Source organism: Argopecten irradians, chromosome 9 (genome assembly GCF_041381155.1).
Source record: "Argopecten irradians isolate NY chromosome 9, Ai_NY, whole genome shotgun sequence".
In the NCBI taxonomy this organism is placed as follows: Eukaryota; Metazoa; Mollusca; class Bivalvia; order Pectinida; family Pectinidae; genus Argopecten; species Argopecten irradians.
Genome location: NC_091142.1, coordinates 8,277,288 through 8,298,339, shown reverse-complemented (window position 1 = coordinate 8,298,339; position 21,052 = coordinate 8,277,288). Strand labels below are relative to the sequence as shown.

The 21,052-nt window shown below is 35.5% G+C and overlaps 1 protein-coding gene across 1 annotated transcript in view; it reads left to right on the top strand.

The window, feature by feature from the left end:
* Positions 1-21,052, top strand: part of LOC138331314 (protein unc-93 homolog A-like) — a 41,390-nt gene that overhangs the window by 1,541 nt on the left and 18,797 nt on the right. The window contains exon 2 of the mRNA XM_069278841.1: positions 14,651-17,952. Within this exon, the coding sequence (XP_069134942.1) occupies positions 16,885-17,952 (1,068 nt within the window). The 5' untranslated portion in view covers positions 14,651-16,884. The remainder of the gene's footprint in view (positions 1-14,650; positions 17,953-21,052) is intronic.

The window sequence follows — 21,052 nt, the reverse complement described above, 5'->3', positions numbered from 1 at the left end:
ACAAACATATCCATAAACAAGAAAAATAACTTCATATATCGTTGTACGTAGCTCCATACCTAGTGTAAACAAGACTTCTTTGTCATCTACAATCTAATATACAGCAGAATTACCGTTATTTGAAAGTTTGTAATACTTGTTTATCGTTACTATCAGTATAGCAGAGTTGGGAGTGAGCATGTAATATGTTTTACGATGGTGTCAATAGTTTGATGGCGTTGCTAGGTGACGCCTAGCGATGACACAGAGATTCTGAGTGTTTTTTCTCTTCCTTTAGAGATACGTATCAACAGTTACATAAAAACACAACATGAACACATTGATACATTATCAAGAGGTTTGTTAGGGATATGTTGCTTATCTCCGATGTCTAAAATTCAAGTACATGCAAATACTTATCCGACTATATAATATCAACCGTAGAAAACCGTATACAAAAATGTACAGAAATTATAGGTTTGAAATTGGTTACTTTTATGACATTTCTAAGCCCTGCAGGTAGGGTGTTAGAAGTGTACCTGCTGCCCCTATATGCATTGATCGTAAAAGGCGACTAAATTTAGGATATTATCTTTTCCTTCTTCCTAAATTACTTTATTCTTCCTAACGTCTCCCTTGACATCACCTCACTTTTGGCCTCCTGTTGAGCGCTCGCCCCTGTGAGGAAGGCTCTGGGTTCTGTCCCCTGGCCGAGACACACCAAAGTCGATGAAAGTGGTAGTTTGTGCTCCTGCTTAGCGCTCAGCATAACGGGAGTGGGACGACTGGTTCGCCCGTTGTCAGTATAATGTGATCGGGTGGAGTGTGTTGCATGGTGTCTTCGGCGGCATGCTTCAGTGTTATAGCACTATAAAAAGGGCAATAGTTCCACTATACAAGAAGACACAACATGAATATACCGCAGGGTCCCAAAATACGCACTTCACACAACATACACGCAACACATCGCATACATGGGAGGCCGTCCTTACCTGACCATAGCTGTTAATAGGACGTTTATGAAACAAACAAACAAACAAACTAAGATAAGGTTACCTCATATAATTACAGCGTATTATCATTAAAACATGTTCGTGATTGTAACATCTTGATTGTCAAGATCGGTTGATATTGAATGTCATTAGTAATAAGAGAGAGTTTAACTAATATCATTTGTACCACCATACAGTTATTATACCAGTATGCTTATTGCTAGGTTTGAAAAACACGCTATTGGCTTTGGTATCAAATAATCTGCCTTATATCCAGTGATTTCGCCTGTGTAATATCTTTGCATATGTCACTAGTGTAATGTAACCCGGGGATGTTTTATTCGCTTGAAATACATTGAAAATAATGACGTGACGTTAGAAGTCGAAGACGTCATGACAAAATGGCAGCCTCCGCTGGATTTTTTTTATTTGCAACGCATTTTTAATTTTTCAAAATTAAGTTGATGTATCTATGTGATTTATACGTCTTTTTGCACCTATCTCAGATGTTTTGAATTAGTTTGGCTTTTGCTATCCTGCTCGTTGATTATGGTTTCTAGTTAACACATTTTATAACATTGGTAATTCGATATAGAGAGTCTTAGTTTACTCATTCATCCCTGAAATTTCACAATGGACTGGTCTACTCTTTGATTTAGACGAGCCTAAATGTTTATTCATGGGTGATTTAGTTAGAGGCGACATCGCTATCAACAGCTGGCATGACAGGAGCTTAGCTACGGATGATGAATTACATAATGGTTTTCATCATTATCGACAATGTCGATGATATAATAATCCATAGTTACATACTTACCACGCTAAATTATTGCAAGTCATTCATTGATTAATGATAAAAGATTTAAATTCTAAACAAAGACTGTATGAATAGAAACTGTGAAATCAATTTTTTTCATTGGGCTCAATTTTCATGGATTGTATAATTTTACTATTTCGTTTGGTACTCCAATTCACGGAGAAGATATTACAGTCGAAAAACTAGGAAAATCTATGTTTTGTTGGGATGTAAATTCGTAGATTTTTGTCAAATGAAAGGCACGCAAATTCGACCCTCATAATCTCATATAATGATTTTTACAGAAGCTAGAAATAAGAAATATATTATAAAATGTGTGATACTGTAAAAAAATAAGTAGTACAACTTACATAACACGTAAATAAATAATTAATATAAATAATATTAATAAGATGATAAAAGTACAAAAATATATTTAAAAAATACGCTCAAATTCACTTCTCTGAAAAAGGATACGACAAATTCAATTTTTCCTCAATGTCTAAAGTTATCAATGTGAACCCGCTTGACAAACGTAGTGAACCTTGGAGTGATTCAGCACATATTATATACCATTTTTACTTATTTTCGTTTTATATGTCCACAAAAAATGCCCACGACATTTGATTTTATGGTTTCGTGGGTGACAAAAACCGACAAGTGGAGACCCTTCTTTAAGATATCCTACATGGGATATTGTGCATTATTAATGATCGAAACACCAACCTCGATAGGTAGATATAATGGTCATTGGTAGATCACTCATGGATTGTGTTTAAATGATTGGTAATATTCCGAGTCTGTTGAAAAAATGGCGATAAATCATAAAAGACCCTATATATATCTTTGTATGATATTTTCGTACCATTTTAGTAATACTAGATGAGGCCATAGTTTATTATTAAACTTTTTTGAAAATGAATGATTAAAGCAACATTGAAATTTTCTTTTTGAAAAAGAGGGTAAGAGAGTGAAATGTGCTTTGATGAGAATTAGCAGTTGTTAACGCTTAATAATAGTACCCTTTGTTGTCTGACACAAAAAAGAAATCCGAGCAAGATGAATGAATGTGCAACTTCTAAAAAGAGCATAACAATGCAAACAGTAACAATATGACATTAACACCCCTTCTTAATGATAATCCCCAAAATGCCATACGCTCATGTTGCCATCACACACTAGAAAGATACCACAGTTACCGATTCCATTGTCGGTAGATGCGCTCGACATTGCAGCAGCACTGTGCCATTTTATCATAAATCTCAGTGTTTGACAACACAGTGTTAGTTTTATCCAACATGTCGAAATGGTTTTGACCTTCGAGATCTCTCGGCAGTTTGATTGATTATGCTCATCCGCATACTCTCCAAAGTGTCCAAAAGGGTAAGTGTAATTGTGAGTATTTATAGTCTGCCTAGCAGCTTCTTAACAACTGTTGAATTACTGTATCGAACGAAACGACATTGTTAATTATCTGCAGTCTCGGGTTCTGTTCTGAAATTCAAATAAAGTGATGAAATGGTTAGACACCCTCTTCAATAAAACACAATGACTCATCCCAGTCCTTAATATTATCGTCTGGTAAAAGGATATAGAACACATTCATATGATGGCAGTTCATGCGCTGAACGACGCCAACTGCATCTGATAAGATTATATAGTGGGATTAAAGTGAAAACTGCATCTGATAAGATTATATAGTGGGATTAAAGTGAAAATGCAAGTATACAAAGATGCCCGTCAAATTTTATTGGTGACGAGCACATACAGGAAATACTCAACCCAGACAGAATTTAAACGTTAATCGCTGTTGAATCTCATAATCTCGAATTCGTATGACGAACGATAATGGGGTTTAATTCAAAATGTTTTATTTTCCCAACAGAATATTTCGCTGCTATAAACCAGCTTATTCTTTGCGTGCGATTACATAAGAAATCGCAAAAATAAATTGCTGGGAAATGAAAAAGCCAATAAATCTAGATCGCAAAGTTAACGTTCCAAGACATCAACATGCGAAATCAAGTGCATGCGAACATTAGTAGGTATACAGTATATAATTTTATATTAAAATCCTTTTTACTCAAATATCTGTATAACTCGAATATATTTTTACTCGAATATACGTATAACTCTTTTTCGAATTTCTTTTTTACTCGAATATCCTTTTACTCGAATATCTAAAAAAAAAACCTCGAATATTAGGATTATTAGGATAAGTCGAATATTCGGGTAAGCCGAAATTGTAAAAGGGTCACACAGACTGATAAGATGATATTTAGGGTTCTATATCTCCGATAATTATTGTCTCAGCTGGACCTGACATTCTGTATGAGAACAAATCTGTCTTTGTCAGAACCCGATATAGCATTCAATGGTGTTGATAGCAGAGTCGAGTACACGCACCTGTTAGTGAAGTGATAGTCGTTATCTGTTAAATGAAATCACCACGCTCATTAATATAATATCGATCAGAGAATGTAAGAGTTAATGCAGATGGAAACTGGAAGCATTTCATCTAATGACACATATAAGTATTAACCCAGTTTATGAAGTATAACAGTGTTTTATGGTAAATCATTCATCAATAAAATCAGTATGTGACTTTGTCAATTAATTAACTCTTTCCGTATCGTTGTCGACTATAGTCGACAGGATTTTACCCTCCCTCTTCCCCGTTGTCGAATATAGTCGACACTCGATATTGACATTGACGTTCTTTCTTCACAATAAATCTCTTGTAATATTCAAATTGGCGTACTTTCTTCACAATAAATCTCTCATTATGTTCAAATTTCTAAATGAGTCACGTTAGAATTAAACGGGATTTGTTTTTCAGTATTGATTGATCAAAACTAGTCTGGACAATATGATGATAAGTGGAATGGACAAGTGAATGCCTAGCCTGTTGTCTGATTACCGTATAAATGTTTGTTTTCGCTACTCGAAAATTTCGCAATTTGTACTCAAAATAGGATATTGTACACCAAATTTCTTTTGCGGTTACTAAATTTCGCGGTTTTTAGTCAAAATATTTTCGCTGAGATTAAGTTTCGCTAATTTGAAATTGAATGTAGATACCTTTGAATTTAATTTTGCAAGAATTCTCTAAGAAATCCATTCGAGAATATAAACTTTCGCGAATTTACCTTGATAGCCAAAGTCGCGAAAATAAATCGCTAGCAAAAGAAACTTGGTTTTCGTCACTTGATATTTTCCATAATCACAACCTTCTTCTGTTTCTGTATATTCACTGAGTGGGTTTTTTTAAATAAAAATAAGTCACCATATACGTTTAGCTTGTATTCTTAGAACAGACACAATAAAATATGTTTAAATCAAAAATTAGAACAGACGATGTTTTTTGGAATTATTTAATTTTCTATCCCATTACCTTCCAAAAGAATGTATCATAATTATTGCCATACTTCAAAAGACCTGGTTTTAAATATTTTATTGTGTATCGCTACCATTATATTTTCAAAAGAAAAATATAACCATTGTCATACTTCTAAGATACCTGGTATAAATAATGCATTGTGTATCGTTACCATCACCTCTTCAAAGTATATATAATCAATGTCATACTTGAAGATAACTGGCTCTAGATAATTTCGGTTCGTTTAAAAGTAGGACCTACATAGCTATGTTCGATAGTAATTTGATCTTTTATCAAAAATTTTCGAATCGTTACCGCTGATATATTTGTCTTATTTTTGTATGGTTTACACCAGGTTTATTGTCAGAATTCTTCTGACTCATCAAGAAGAAGAAAAATCCTTTAGATACGTATTTATGAGATAGAAATATTTAATAAGCTAACCATACTTAAACAACAATGGTTCGTAGTATCATGTGGTCAAGGAGTCGTGTAATTTTATTGGTTCATCGATTAAAAGCCGGAAGTATTATTCCTCTATGTCAAACAGTTTAATCAATTTGTCTTTACGACTTGGATCGATTATATGTCAATAAAGCGGTGATTGTATTGATATGAATACGCTGTTGCTTGTGATTTTATTTGTGGCTGTCTTGTAAGTAGGCATTAATACAGAGGTTTGTTCGTGTGTCACACGCAGAAATGGTACAGAAATTCTATAGTCCTTGAATTTCGTTCTCTTATTTCATAAAGTTGTCTGTTATGGGTAAATATTTTCCAAAATCATGACATTTGGTATTGTTTATCGTCCTTTAGTCTGAGACAACAAAGGAAAGAAAGCTACACTGTAAAGAATAATTCCATCAATTGAGTAATGCTTATCATCTCTGTTATCAGGACAAGAAATGAACGTTATTACTATGTAAACAATAAAACGCACCAATAAGATAAATCATGTTATTATTTTGTTGTCTACACAACTGTAAACCAAATTTCCATCAATTGGGAAATGGTTATCATCTCTGTTATCACGACAAAGGAGGAATGAGAATTACTCTGGAAACATTAAAACTCACCAGTCATCGTATGATATTTTTGTCTATACTGTTGTAAACAAAATTTCTTTTGCGGTTATTAATTGTCGCGGTTTCGTTTCAAAATATTTTCGCGGAGACCAAGTTTCGCGAATTTAAAATAAAAAATTGAAATATCTTTTAATTTAATTGTATAAGAATTGATTACAATATCGTAAAGTCGGTAATTTTCGCGGAAAAAAACTTTCGCGATTTGATCTTATAACGAGAATTCAGATTTTGGCTGTTTTTCATTTTCCCGGTAAAGGTATATATCGTTCAACCATTTGTCAATATTTCGCGGATCAAATTTTCGCAGTCATGCTCAATGCGCCTCGAAATCGCGAAGATATAATCCTAGCGAAAATAACCGGTTATATGGTATTGATTCACAGAGATAAGCTTTCACAAATTTCCGTTGATCGCAAAATTCGCGAAAAAAAACGCACACGAGAAAACGTTAGTTTGCAGTACATACATGGCATACATTGTATGTGTTCTAAGAAGCCCGATGTTTTAAATATAACATATGAACTAGAATTATTATTCAATAATGCCTCTCACATCTGACGACCTATTTGGCGATTTTCATAACCCAAACACTTCACGTTTCTATATGCTTAACTCTGCTGCATGTAATCTTCCGTAGTTTTAACGAAACTTTGGCCTCCGGGGAAATTTCGCAGAACTCAATGCTAGCTGATACAAACTGTCTGATAGCGTGCACAACCCTGAACAGTATCTAACGTTACAAGTATTTAAGGTATAGAATTATGTGCGTATCGTTATGCCACGGGGCCTTAGAACTCATATTATGGATCGTTTTTCGATAGCTTTGCAAGATTCATATCAACAGTGTCAATTTTGTATTCCAATTTCTGATGATCTTCCTCTCATGAAATATAAATGGTTCTAATGTTGATTTTTTCAACTATGGGGCTGCATCCGGGTTATGATTGCATTGAACAGATATCTTTTACCATCCTCAATACTCCAGGGTAAAAAAACCTACCTGCTCATCAGCTGACACACAAAAAACCTTTAATTTTGCTATGACATATTATAGGGGTGGATATAACGACAGTGATAGTAACCCCTGGAATATCGAGGGTGATCCTTTTCTAACTGCAACATAATGCATCACCTCACATCAGCGCCTATAGGGACACCTGTATATACATAAACGTTTATTTAATTCATTCATGGTGAGTCAATGTAATGAAACACTTACTGGAAAAGTAATTTATTCTACCGAAACACAAAGCTGGTTATAAGACACTGTGTTGGGTGGGGGTGGGGGAAGGGATGCGTTGGCTGATAACAGTGCTGTACTTATATTGCAAATTATTATATCGACGATAAAATAACTAGGAAATGCCCTGGGCGCCGTGTGATTCGGTACAACAGCCAACTGCTACGGGACGTGAACGTTGATGCTCACATTTAACGATTATAGTGCAGACCATTACGATTAATATGCACTTAGTCATATTGCAAACGAATCGTTTGTGTGGAATACTTATTAAGTCCTCGGGTTTTATGACTACAGTACAATAGAGATTTTTATTGGCCATATTTCCGTTCGCTTCATTGGAAGCTTTGTGAAAATCCTGTACTAATGAAACAGAATTTTATAGATGGGCCAAAACATGTTTGGCTTTCCTCTTATATGCCTGTCTTGATTTCAACAAAATTGATCTATCATTTCTACTTAATACTGTAGACGTAGGTATATTTGCGAGTGTTAAATTTCACGATTTGCACGTGCAAATATTTCAGTTCTTTGTTATTTTCGAGATTTACACACCTTCGAACTTCTACCATCAACATACACAAAATATAACGCGCAGAGGAACTTTTCGCGGTCAAAAGGTTACCGTGTAATTAGCGTAAATTTCCACCTCCCGTAAATTTCCAACTCCCGTACACCTCCCGTAAATTTCCACTCCCGTAAATCTCCATGTTGCCAGTAATAACTGCGATCTAGAATTTTGTTTATTGGGCATGCCCTTGTTTCATATAAGTAATAGATTGTCAAAGACGGATGAATAGTTTGGTGGTGGATGAACATTAGAGTACCAACAGTATAATTACTTTTTCATAAATGTGTATACGCCCATTGTATAATCCTGTTTAATAAAATTTAATTTGCATGTCACGTTCTACAAGAATCATTACAGAGCAGGACATCAGCTTACAGAGCAGGACATCAACTTATCACAAAATCAATGAACTACATGTATATTACACGTTAAACCATGAAGAAAATGTGCAGTGGATGTTTTAGTCATTTCGTATTCTCCTGCTGTCACGAAATGACCAGACCATATCTTGTCTGTCATTCAGAGATACACAAAAGGTGTCTGGAACAATCAGGAAGCAAATTGATGTTAAGAAGAGCATGTCATTACCGCCAAATTAACCCCCGTCTGAAATGTCAATTCCGCTGTATAGACACATCCTAGCCTAGGCCTGTTGATAGTGGCGTGGCGTGCGCGTGGGTTTATGTTTAGATTAGCGCGCCCTGAGCACCACATCTAATGTTGGTACGTATGTTAACATCATCAATGATAGCTACCAAAATATGAAATTGTTTGCGCAAGAAAAATATACTGATTATTTAAATAAGCAGGTACAAATATATCACATTCTACTGCATACATGCGAATTTTTGCGGGTTCTAAATTTCGCTAAATTAGATGATTCATCCTAATTCACGAAATTTGTTACGTCGCGAACACATTTTCAAAATCATGGTTTTACATATGACAGTCTATCGTATGAATGCCGCTTTCAAATATTACAAAAGTAAACCCCGCGAGTAAGCCTCAAAGTGTAAATTGAGAGATTTTAAATCCGTGAATTTCGACATAAATACAGTACTGTCGTCAAATACAGGAAAAAGAGATATCGCCGCCATTATATAACTACAGTTTGCGGTTAATACAAAAGCGCATTAATACTGTGTAAAATGATATTATTGTTTTGTAGAATGGTTTGTTGTCTATGGTTGCTATGACTACAGGAATACAAAAAACACGAATTTATTGCATCATCATTGTTTTATGGGCTTACCACGAATTTTTCAGTAAGAGAGAGTGGTCTTTGCAATATTGTGTAATGAAATTGTAAATGACATAAGAGGTCAAAGTGTAAGAGGAAAAGTAACAACAATGTCAAAATTTAAAAAAAAAGAAGAAAGGAAGTAGAGGAGTTTATATAAGCTACAAGCTTGTATTCCCATCCTAACATTTGTATTTGTACGTGTGTGTATTGGAGTTAATAATTTAACAAAAAATTGCTTAAACAAACTGAAGAGGTCTAAGATAATGATATAAACCGACAATTAAAGAGAAGTCAAAGTTCAAGAGGCAAATTAATTAAAGACGTCAGTTAAGGAACCGATTGTACCGTGATAATGAAAGAATGAGAGGTGAAAATCAAAAGAAATAGCAGATATATAGAGACAGTCTATAAAACCACCATTGTGTTATTACAGAGAACAAAGGTTAAAGGTCAGAGGTCATACATTGTCTGGAGGTTCATTTAAGCATTGAACGTCTTTCAGTTGGCTATGAATTTTATATTTTATATTTAGTGTATATTGTTAGCACAACACGCGCGGCGATTCTATTGTTACGTGAATAGTCGATGGCGTAGCAACGTGAGGTCACGACCCCACTTTTGGCGGGAACATATGAATGACTCGATTCCAATTAGCTGTTCAATCGAATTCGTTGACGATGACTGGAGAGAAAAAATATGGGTATTTTAATAAAAAAAAAATATGCAACTACCGCGGGGAAAAATAATAATCATTTACTTGAAAAACTGTAAATATAAGGAATAGATGTTTATTTTGTTGAGGTTATGAGGGTATAATGATAATGGAGCCCGTGTAAATTTTATCTAACCCGGCTATCTATTCCTTAATTAATCGTTCGTTATCGTCAAACACGTGACTTCACAATCAAAACCTACCCGCAAGGACAGAAAACTCTCTAATATGCAAATACGGAATAGTTATAGGCATCAAAACCTGTATAGTATGGAAACGAGTCCAACTATATTTGTTTCAGAAGATTCCGGGTTACTAAAGTTACTGTAACCACCTTTTTTTCGCGAACGATTTACTTTCGCGAATTTCGCGAGCCAAGTAAATTCGCGATTTCCGCGAATTAATATCTGCATCACTTATATTGATAGGCATTTTCATTCAGTTTCTTAAATCCGCGAATTTTTCTTCATCTTACCAAACTTGTTTGGAAATGGAAATCGCGAATAATAGCCGCGAAAGTCAATTGTTGTTTGATATACTAAACATTATTTTTAATGGCCATGCAAGTCAGTTTTCTTGTTTTATTTGAGCTTTCAATGTTTTATTTTTTGATAATTTATTATCTCTGTTGTAACTAAAATCAAAAGAAGAAAAAGGGATTCTTGTTATGTGTATTTTGATATTGTCTCTGTTATCGTGTTTCGCCATAAATAATAAAATCTGACGTCATATGATCGAAAAACACAGAAATACAAATGGCTCTGAATGTCATATAAGGCCTCGAGAGTAACATGCTGCCGATATTTATAGAAATCTGAGGAATGATTATCTTCATGATATCAAATTAATTTGTATTCTATGCTTCATTTTAAGGATGATTCAATAAAGACATAAAAGATCCTATTTCCCAAGTGGATATTCTTTGTAATTCTTTGTACCAGATTGCCGCAATCAAGTTTGTGCTGTATTTGCTTTTAAATAAACGACATTAAGAGCTTCATGTGTATAACTCACAGGAAAAATGAAATGTTAGTTGGTAGTTTCAGTTGTAGTTTAGTTTGTGTATGTATCAAATTGTATCTATAAAATACCAAAGAAACACACTTTAACATAGCATGACAATTTATTGACTCGTGCCCTATCCGGGCCTCGAACTCACGATCTACGGCACCCAATCGCCTAGCCAAACATACCTGCGTCTTTTACCACTGCGCCACATCCACATCCCCAAATTGTATCTATAGAAACACAATTCAGACCGGTGATTCATGATAGTAAACTAAGAGAAACAAAATTAATGTTCCATTCGAACGCATAAAACATATCAGGGATGAAGGCCATATAAGACAATGAGACTCTTTCATATGAAGATACGCTATGAGGGATAGGGATATTCTGCCCGAAGGTCAAAATGTTGTAAAACCCGAGGTTTTCGCCGTATTTTCAATGAAATAATCATCAATACAGTTTATACATGTAAATTAGAGGTATTTTAGGACAGTTGTTTTTTTAATGAACCGAACCGAAAATAAGAATCATCGTACCGAACCGAACCGTATGGTTGAATATTTCGGTTAACCGTATTTTCGGTTAACCGTGACACTCCTAATCCTGATGGTATAATATCCCTAGCCTTCATATACACAAATGAAAGAGTATTTTTCTTACATATTATACAATTTCTTTTATAATTATACAATTATGATAGCCTGTCATTTTTGGAAATAAAGAATATTCATGTTTATTACATGAACATTGCATGATGTCTTTACCGCATGGGAAAAACCAATATTACGCCGCAGGTATGAGACTCATCGAAAAACACTTCGAAATAAACGAAATTTTCGTGTCGAAAGTTCGAGTTGAAGGGGTTTATAGGTATGAAAGGGATACATTTTTTAATGCATAATCAGATAAATTCTTTTTATTTTTAGTAATTAAATGTAATCAAGTATCGAGTATAAACTAAAATGAATAAATGAAAATTAACTTTATTTTTTAATATTTGCGAAAAAAGCTTCATAAACTGATGTGAAGAAAGCTTGTTGACCTGAATAGCTGTTCATTGGATCTAAAGTTGTGTCTGAATAAATGGATTTTACTATGTGCCTTGATTGGCTGTGGTCCTAAATGACTACAACTTAAGTTGGCAACATACTTAAATCGGCGTTCTACTTACAGTAGCTCTCGACAGTTATACATGAAAAATACATTACGTTGTACCGTTTTTTGTTTGGACTAGCTTGCCTAATATTCGACTATATGATACATATGTATAATATTGCAATTGAATACACTTAAGCTGATGCTTTAATTGAATCGTTCTGAATGAATATAAGTGTGGGGCATACTTTTCCTCCTATGTCCAGTGACAGAACTTATAGCAAAATATATTTATATTATTATTTCCACGTGTCCGTTTACAAATTGCGCTAAATTATATTCACGCTAATAAATAATTTAGTTGGTTTTCTTCTGCATTTCCGCGAAAATTTGAATGTGCTAAAATTTGTGTTAGTATGTTTAGAGTATGCTATTTATAGAATTATGCAAATAAATTATAATGAATGAAATTGAACACAAACGATTAATCATAATCGAACTATTTAATGATTTAGGAATAATATCCGATGATTTGACATGAAGGACGCACAAGTCCCATAAATCCTGACAACTGTGTGGTTTCCGGTACGGTCTGAGCTATTAAGCTACCAGTCATTCCAAAACGTGCAATATTGAAGTTGGTCTTTTAATTAGGGCATGGTCCCAACGGTCCATTTTCATACTAATTACAATAGAGCTAAATTCCAAAGTTCGTAGAGGCTAATTGATTTTCACAAATTGTAATAAACATTAATCTGTTGATTCGTGAGTTTTAAGGGCAGTTTTGTCGTTTTTGACTCTCAACATGCAGGCAGTGATTAAATCGCTGACAGAAATGCAAAAACTACCCTGTTTAACGAACTAACACCAATATCCACCTCCGGATATTGTTTTAAGGTTTTTGTTTTAGCACTTTTGTAATATTTCGCAATACTTCACGTCAGAAATTTGTTTAGAATGATTGCGATTGATCACGAAAGCTAACAGGGTAATACATTTCATGAAATAGTTTCTAATTGGGAACATGCTAGCCTGACCTTAGCTTCACAAATGTTCCTGGATTTGAGGAAATTCCGCAACGCAATGTTCTGCAAAGAGAAGACATTACATAGTCAGGGATGCGATTCTTCCTCTTTCTTTTTTTCACAGCATTTCCTCTCATTGAGAAATGTTGAAGAAAAACTAAAAGGCCTTTCTCATATCTGATCTGAAACATAATGCCATTCTTTCTCTTTCCTATTTTCAGAGCATTTACCCTTACTGAACAATGTTTATGAGAAAGGAATATCTCAGATCTGATCTGAACATCATGAAATGACGTATTTGATAAAAATGAGAAAGGTTTCCAATCATTTGTTAAGATATGCTTCTTTGCCGATAGGATCAATCATACTTCTGATACTGTAGGTGAAGGAAAAAATCTGGGCCAAGTTGTTCAAAAGGTTATTGGGCTAATATAATTACAAATTTTGCAGCAAATGAGAAATGAAGATTAAGCTAATCACAGGTTAAGACAATTTCTAAATCAAAATAAAATAAGTTCTGTTAACTTTACAAATATTACGGGGATGAAACGTTAACGAACTCCATTCTTGACCAACATACAATGTACTGACTTAAGTGAATATATAACAATGAATTTTGCAGTAAATTAGAAATTAGAATTTCACTACCAAAATAATTAAGTTTATCTTCTTTTAAACAACTGGGCCCTGAGCCCTGAAGCTTAGAAACCTTACCTAACTTTCGTAATGCATTCCCATGGACAATTTTGAGATGAAGAATTTTCTAATGGTTATTAAACGCAGTTAGATGGATAAAGTTTTGATTAGACAAGCTTCTGTGCCTAATTTAGTACAGCCTAAACCGGACTTGACCAGGGTCAGCATATTTGACCAATACATAATTTGGCTATACCTTTTTCGGATAATGACAATACCATGACAATACCATGGCAATGCCAAGGCAGAGGAATACATAGGGAGCAGGATAAGACAATGCACGGTTTGACAAGTTATACTTTATGCAAATTTTACCCAATCATTGACTCATATTTCACAGATACGTCCGGTATATTCTTTTTCATTTGTGCTGAATAAAGTCCAATTAAAAATGATTAAAAGATATCGTATTGTTGATCATAAATAATGACAATCATTTAGAGTACTTTAATGCCATACAGTCATACCAGAAATCACAGGGATATAGGCTCCAGGATCATGAACCAATCTTAGTCTTAAGGTTAGACTTAGCAAATCATAAATGATGTTACTTTTTGTAACGTTAACTTTGATTGGCTAAGTATAAACTTAAGACAGTTTTGTTTCATGATCCTGGGTCTGGATTAGACAATGAACGGTTTTGACAAGCTATACTGCATAAACATTTTATCTGAACCTTGACCCAATTTTCACAAGCAGTTATTTTCTTTACGTGTGCTTAATAAAATCTATTAGGAAAACGTGTATAAAAGAGAGCATATAGCAGATAATGCTAGCCGTTTAGAGCACTTTTATTCAATCTTATCATTGTTTTATTTAAATCTTTCAGATGGTGTTACCTGTTGCCATGACAACACGGAACCGACGCTGTGAGGTACTGCAACCGCCAAATCCGATGGTTTATGTGCTTTGATTTAACAGCAGCTTTTGGAGATCATAGGGAGAGTTCGATAAAGCATTGTCTAGAGTTACATGCGGAGCGTTCGATTCCCACGGAAAAACATTTTAATGTGGTGATGCAGGTGTCAGCTTGCCGAATAAGTACACTGACTTTGCCGATTATATACACGGACTTTGCCGATTATGTACACGGACTGCCGATTTATTTCATGGAACATCAATGTCACGATAGTCGTGCTCAGCACGTAGGTCTCTTGGTGCGGTGTTGTTAGGATTAAACTGAAGGAAATCAGGGGGCGATGACCAATGGTAGTTGTTCAGAAAAAAAATCAGAAATGGTCCTAATTTTATTGAGTTCGGACCGAGTGTGATATTGTATACCACTTTCTCATGCATAAATATAAAATAGTGTTTCGCTTCTAAATAAAATGGTGTGTGAAACTTTCGTCGCCCATGTGATGGATGTAAGTGTCGTGCTAATGGCGGACTAACACAATTAGTGCGTCTCATACTCGACAATCAAACTGACAGTCGCAAGACCAACAGTATCAACGACGGCAATTCTTCCACTGACAAGGATCAGAGCTTGCAATTCGACAGACATCCTCGGAGACGTTTTGCACACATCTGACACAACCACTAAAAGAAGACTTCCGCAAGGACTAATCGTTAACACATATTTGTCATTTATCGTTACAATGTACGAGACATTTCCTGCGTAGCCAAAGCTTTCCGTTCTGATCGAAAATTAAGTTATACCAAATAGATTCCAATCAGTCATGCGGAGAATATCATAGATATTGATCACATCGATCTGAGCGGCTGTTGCACAAATATCCCTTTGGTTTAGAGATTTTTTTTATTGGTTTCCGTTACTAGGGTGTTAGGAAAGGTCAAAGGTCAAGGGAACACTTGTCTTGACGGAAACGATATCTCCGACAGCGATCAAGACTTGAAAGCTATGAATAGTTTAGAACGCGCAAACGTTGTGCATGACATCTTATATAGCGAGGATGATAAGTATAGTGGTTTTTACTGGTGAGTGAAAGGCTGTCTCTATATTACGAGCTTTTAACTCGATATCACCAGTCGATAGATGTTCGTTCCTCTCGTGGATGTGGGGTCCGGATCAGCTTTACAGCCTACGTGTCCCGTTTGAATACAGCCACGGAATTTAAAACACGATTTTGCATGAACGAAGCCTTATCTATTTGGACGTAATGCTACGATCACCAGTTGACGTTCAATACTTAGATTAGGATGCCGACTCAAAGTAAATCCCCAAATTTCTAGATCGCTACATAATCTTCTTTTGGAAGCTTATAAAGGACAATAAATCAGACATCGTCAGCGGTCTCACAGCACGCGCGCACGCGCGAGTGTTTAACTAAACAATACATCACATGTGATTTGAGATTTGTTGTGATTGTTTTTGGACGGATCCCAACAGAATCGAGTGCCAGATCTACCGGATGTTTGTGAGATATGGTAGTTTTTAGAGGCAGCGGTTAACATCTTGAATTGAATTACGGCGGGTGGTACAAAATTGGATACGACATCTGAGCCAAATACAGAATATCTGTTTAGAAGACTTAAGGACTTAAAAAGATGAAAATCGTTTACGCTGTAATATTCCAATGTACGTAACCTCGTTGCGAATGGAAATTTTTCAACCGTGCAAGTAGTGGAAAAACAGCGAATTCAGCGTTTAACCTCGGAATAATATGACGTAAATTGAAGAAAATATTTTCGATGTTACGTCGAAAGCCTAGGAATGTAATAAAGAGACCAAATACATATAAGAAAAATAACAAAAATAGCAAACAGTGTTAATAAAAAAATTAAGGTGGATGTAATTTTAAAAATTTGTTTTGCGATTTTAACGTTCTGGTGAATCAGATTTCGTTTTCGCATTTAACAAACATGGCGTCCGACAATGTTTAAACAGTGTTTATAAAACATATAAGGTGAAAGTAATTCCAAAATTTGTTTTGCGATTTTAACGTTCTGGTGAATCAGATTTCGTTTTCGCATTTAACAAACATGGCGTCCGACAATGTTTAAACAGTGTTTATAAAAAATATAAGGTGAAAGTAATTCCAAAATTTGTTTTGCGATTTTAACGTTCTGGTGAATCAGATTGCGTTTTGGGATTTGACAAACATGGCGTCCGACACAGAAATTACAAAGGAAAAGATCATCGTGGACCCACTGTCTCACGCTCACACGAATGTTATGTCCCTCATCGGTGGAAGTGGGGCGGAGTACAACAAAGGGAGGCGAAGAAGCACCATTCATTCCTATACCCTTTCGAACTATCACACTCTCCCTCACGATCCGGCCACAATGAAGGCCGTCAGGGACATGAGTGAGACGAAAGCCCTAAAGAATGTTATAGTCCTCGGCTTTGCCTTCATGTTCATATTTACAGCGTTCATATCTCTTCAGGGCTTACAGAGTACAATGAATTGGGAGGGAGGGGTTGGAGTTGTCTCGCTTAGTAGTATGTATCTCACCACCATCCTTTCCTGCATAGTTGCGCCATTCATCATCAAAAAGCTTACCACCAAATGGACCATGGTAATGTCGTTCATATTCTTCACCGGATATTTTGCTGGGAATTTTCACCCGGAGCATTACATGTTGCTTCCATTGGGAGTAGTACTCGGATTTTTAGCTGGTCCGATGTGGAGTGCACAAGCAACTTCCATCACCACCATTGCACTTGCGTACGCTGAACATTCCCATATTCAAGATCAGGATGTTGTTATAAACAAATTCATGGGGATATTTTGTGGACTGTACAGGACAAGCAATATATGGGGAAATCTCATAACTACACTTGTCCTATCACAGAATAAGACATTCTCCAACACATTTCAGTATTACAATACGTCAACAAACTTTACCTGTGGGTCCACTTACTGTCTTACAGAGGAAGGAATGGAGGACCAGGCGCGCTACTCTGCCGACACCATCACGATCATCCCGGAGAGTACAAGGATAATGCTGTTAAGTATATATCTAGGATGTGGTGTGATGGGTGTGGTTATTCTCATCTCCCTGATGGACCAATGCAATCAGAATAAAGACGATAGCGAAAACCTCTCCTCCAAGGAGCTATGTCTTGCCACGCTGGACATGTTGAGGGATTCCCGATGTCAGTTGCTTGCTTTGATGGTCGTCTTCGTTGGTCTGGAGCAGGGATTCATGTTCGGAGATTTCACAAAGGTAAGAATTAACATACACCGGCTCGGTGAAGGGTAAACTCTCGCCGTTAGCAGTCATATGGGTTCGTAACATGTCGAAATCGTAACAATTTTAATGGTGTTTGGGTTCACAGGAATGTTGTTCAGATCAGAAGAAGGCTATCCCGTCTTTGCTTATTACAGAGTTACCCCTTACACGTAAGTATCAAATGTGGCGTCATTATTTTGACGTCGTTAACTCTGAAAAAATATGACGTTACGCTTACATACACATGATGTCAAAATCAATATCTACCCACATGGGCATATAACTCTGTGATATGCAAATACGGAATATCCCTACCTTTATGAACTTCTTATTGACAAGTACTTGGTTGGTCATGCTGATATGACATTTTTCAGAGATTAATGATTAGTAACAAGACGATGATAAACGACATTTTGTGAAGGAACTAATCTTACAATACCCCGTACTGAGATGACTCCGAACGGGAAATTGTTAGATCTTGTATCAGAGCGTAACGCACAGCATCGAAGAGCGGAATTAGAAGTCAAATTTTAATTAGATTGGAACTAATTATGGTTCCAGTGACTTTTTATCTAGTTTATCGTCATCTGTTGTCAGGCAAGACATGTGACACACAAACTGGACGTGGTGTAAGAGGTTATTTGTTCCAACCTTTAAATGAAAAGTAGCATTCAATCTGACGTTTGATAGGTGCAGTGTATAACATGAATTATTTGTGGGTTTTTTCTCTTCTGGTTTGGTATGAGCTATTGAAATGAATGATATCATAATTACCTATTCATAATATCTATTCCAGTAGGTGAATCACTCATTCTAATAGGTGATTCACTCATTTTAACAGAGGAAACACTCATTCTAATAGATGAATCACTCATTCCAATAGGTGAATCACTCATTCTAATAGATCAATCACTCATTCTAATAGGTGAATCACTCATTCCAATAGGTGAATCATTCATTCCAATAGGTGAATCACTCATTCCAATAGGTGAATCATTCATTCTAATAGAGTGAATCACTCATTCTAATAGGTGAATCACTCATTCTAATAGGTGAATCACTCATTCTAATAGGTGAATCACTCATTCCAATAGGTGAATCACTCATTCTAATAGGTGAATCACTCATTCTAATAGGTGAATCACTCATTCTAATAGGTGAATCACTCATTCTAATAGGTGAATCCCATCATAGTGAATCATCATTCTAATAGGTGAATCACTCATTCAATAGTAATCACTCATTCTAATAGGTGAATCACTCATTCAATAGGTGAATCACTCATTCTAATAGGTGAATCACTCATTCTAATAGGTGAATAATCACTCATTCAATAGGTGAATCACTCATTTAATAGGTAATCATCATTCTAATAGGTGAATCACTCATTCTAAGATCATCATTCTAATAGGTGAATCACTCATTCAATAGTGAATCACTCATTCAATAGGTGAATCACTCATTCTAATAGGTGAACTCATTCTAATAGGTGAATCACTCATTCAGTCAATTCAGGTGAATCACTCATTCTAATAGGTGAACTCATTCCAATAGGTGAATCACTCATTCTAATAGGTGAATCACTCATTCTAATAGGTGAATCACTCATTCTAATAGGTGAATCACTCATTCTAATAGGTGAATCACTCATTCTAATAGGTGAATCACTCATTCTAATAGGTGAATCACTCATTCTAATAGGTGAATCACTCATTCAAATAGGTGAATCACTCATTCTAATAGGTGAATCACTCATTCTAATAGGTGAATCACTCATTCTAATAGGTGAATCACTCATTCTAATAGGTGAATCACTCATTCTAATAGGTGAATCACTCATTCTAATAGGTGAATCACTCATTCTAATAGGTGAATCACTCATTCTAATAGGTGAATCACTCATTCTAATAGGTGAATCACTCATTCTAATAGGTGAATCACTCATTCTAATAGGTGAATCACTCATTCTAATAGGTGAATCACTCATTCTAATAGGTGAATCACTCATTCTAATAGGTGAATCACTCATTCTAATAGGTGAAATCACTCATTCTAATAGGTGAATCACTCATTCTAATAGGTGAATCACTCATTCTAATAGGTGAATCACTCATTCTAATAGGTGAATCACTCATTCTAATAGGTGAATCACTCATTCTAATAGGTGAATCACTCATTCTAATAGGTGACACTCATTCAATAGGTGAATCACTCATTCATATCACATATGTGACACTCATTAAATATCAACACTCATTCAATAGGTGAATCACTCATTCTAATAGTGAACACTCATTCAATAGTGAATCACTCATTCTAATAGGTGAATCACTCATTCAATAGGTGATACACTCATTTAACAGAGGAAACACTCATTCTAATAGATGAATCGCTCATTCTAATAGGCGATACTCGCTTTAGAAGGTAAAAATATCACTCATTTGAGATATATCATATTAACTAAATAGAAAAAAACAATGCCCCATAATATGGTAACTGTAAAGCTTATCAAAAGCAAGTTACGCTCTTGAAAGGTTTATACCTTTAAACTCCAATGGGGCTGGAGTTTTTTCCTGTTTTTTCCCCCATCTTTTATAATCGGATGACAGGTTGATGTTCTGATTTATTTAAAGTACGGCGATCAGTGTTGGGGCATTTTTTCGTCTGAGAGAGCATTTCGTCGATTCTTGTCATGATTAATGACGCCTCGATTTACCGCCTGTAATGTGTAAGCAGTGTTTGATGTGTTGCATCAATTGAAATTGTATCAAATATCGTGGTAATAGCCGCATTGTTGGTCTTAAACTAAATATAAATGCCCGATACATGCGGTCTCTATGGGTGGTAATTATTGAACAATTTTATCAAAAACAATATCCGGAAAATTCTGGCATGTCCAATCACATGGATGTAACCGTGAGGAGGCTATGACGTAAAGGAAGCGAATGGTTTTATAAATACCGCAGTGCTCGTTACGTATAATTATGGGTGTTTCTAGCGACGGCACTGGTGGAAATTGATTTGTAATTTACACGGAATACTTTTGCAGCATAAACAAAGGTCATGATAAAGTGATCGGCCGTGTTAATGTCAG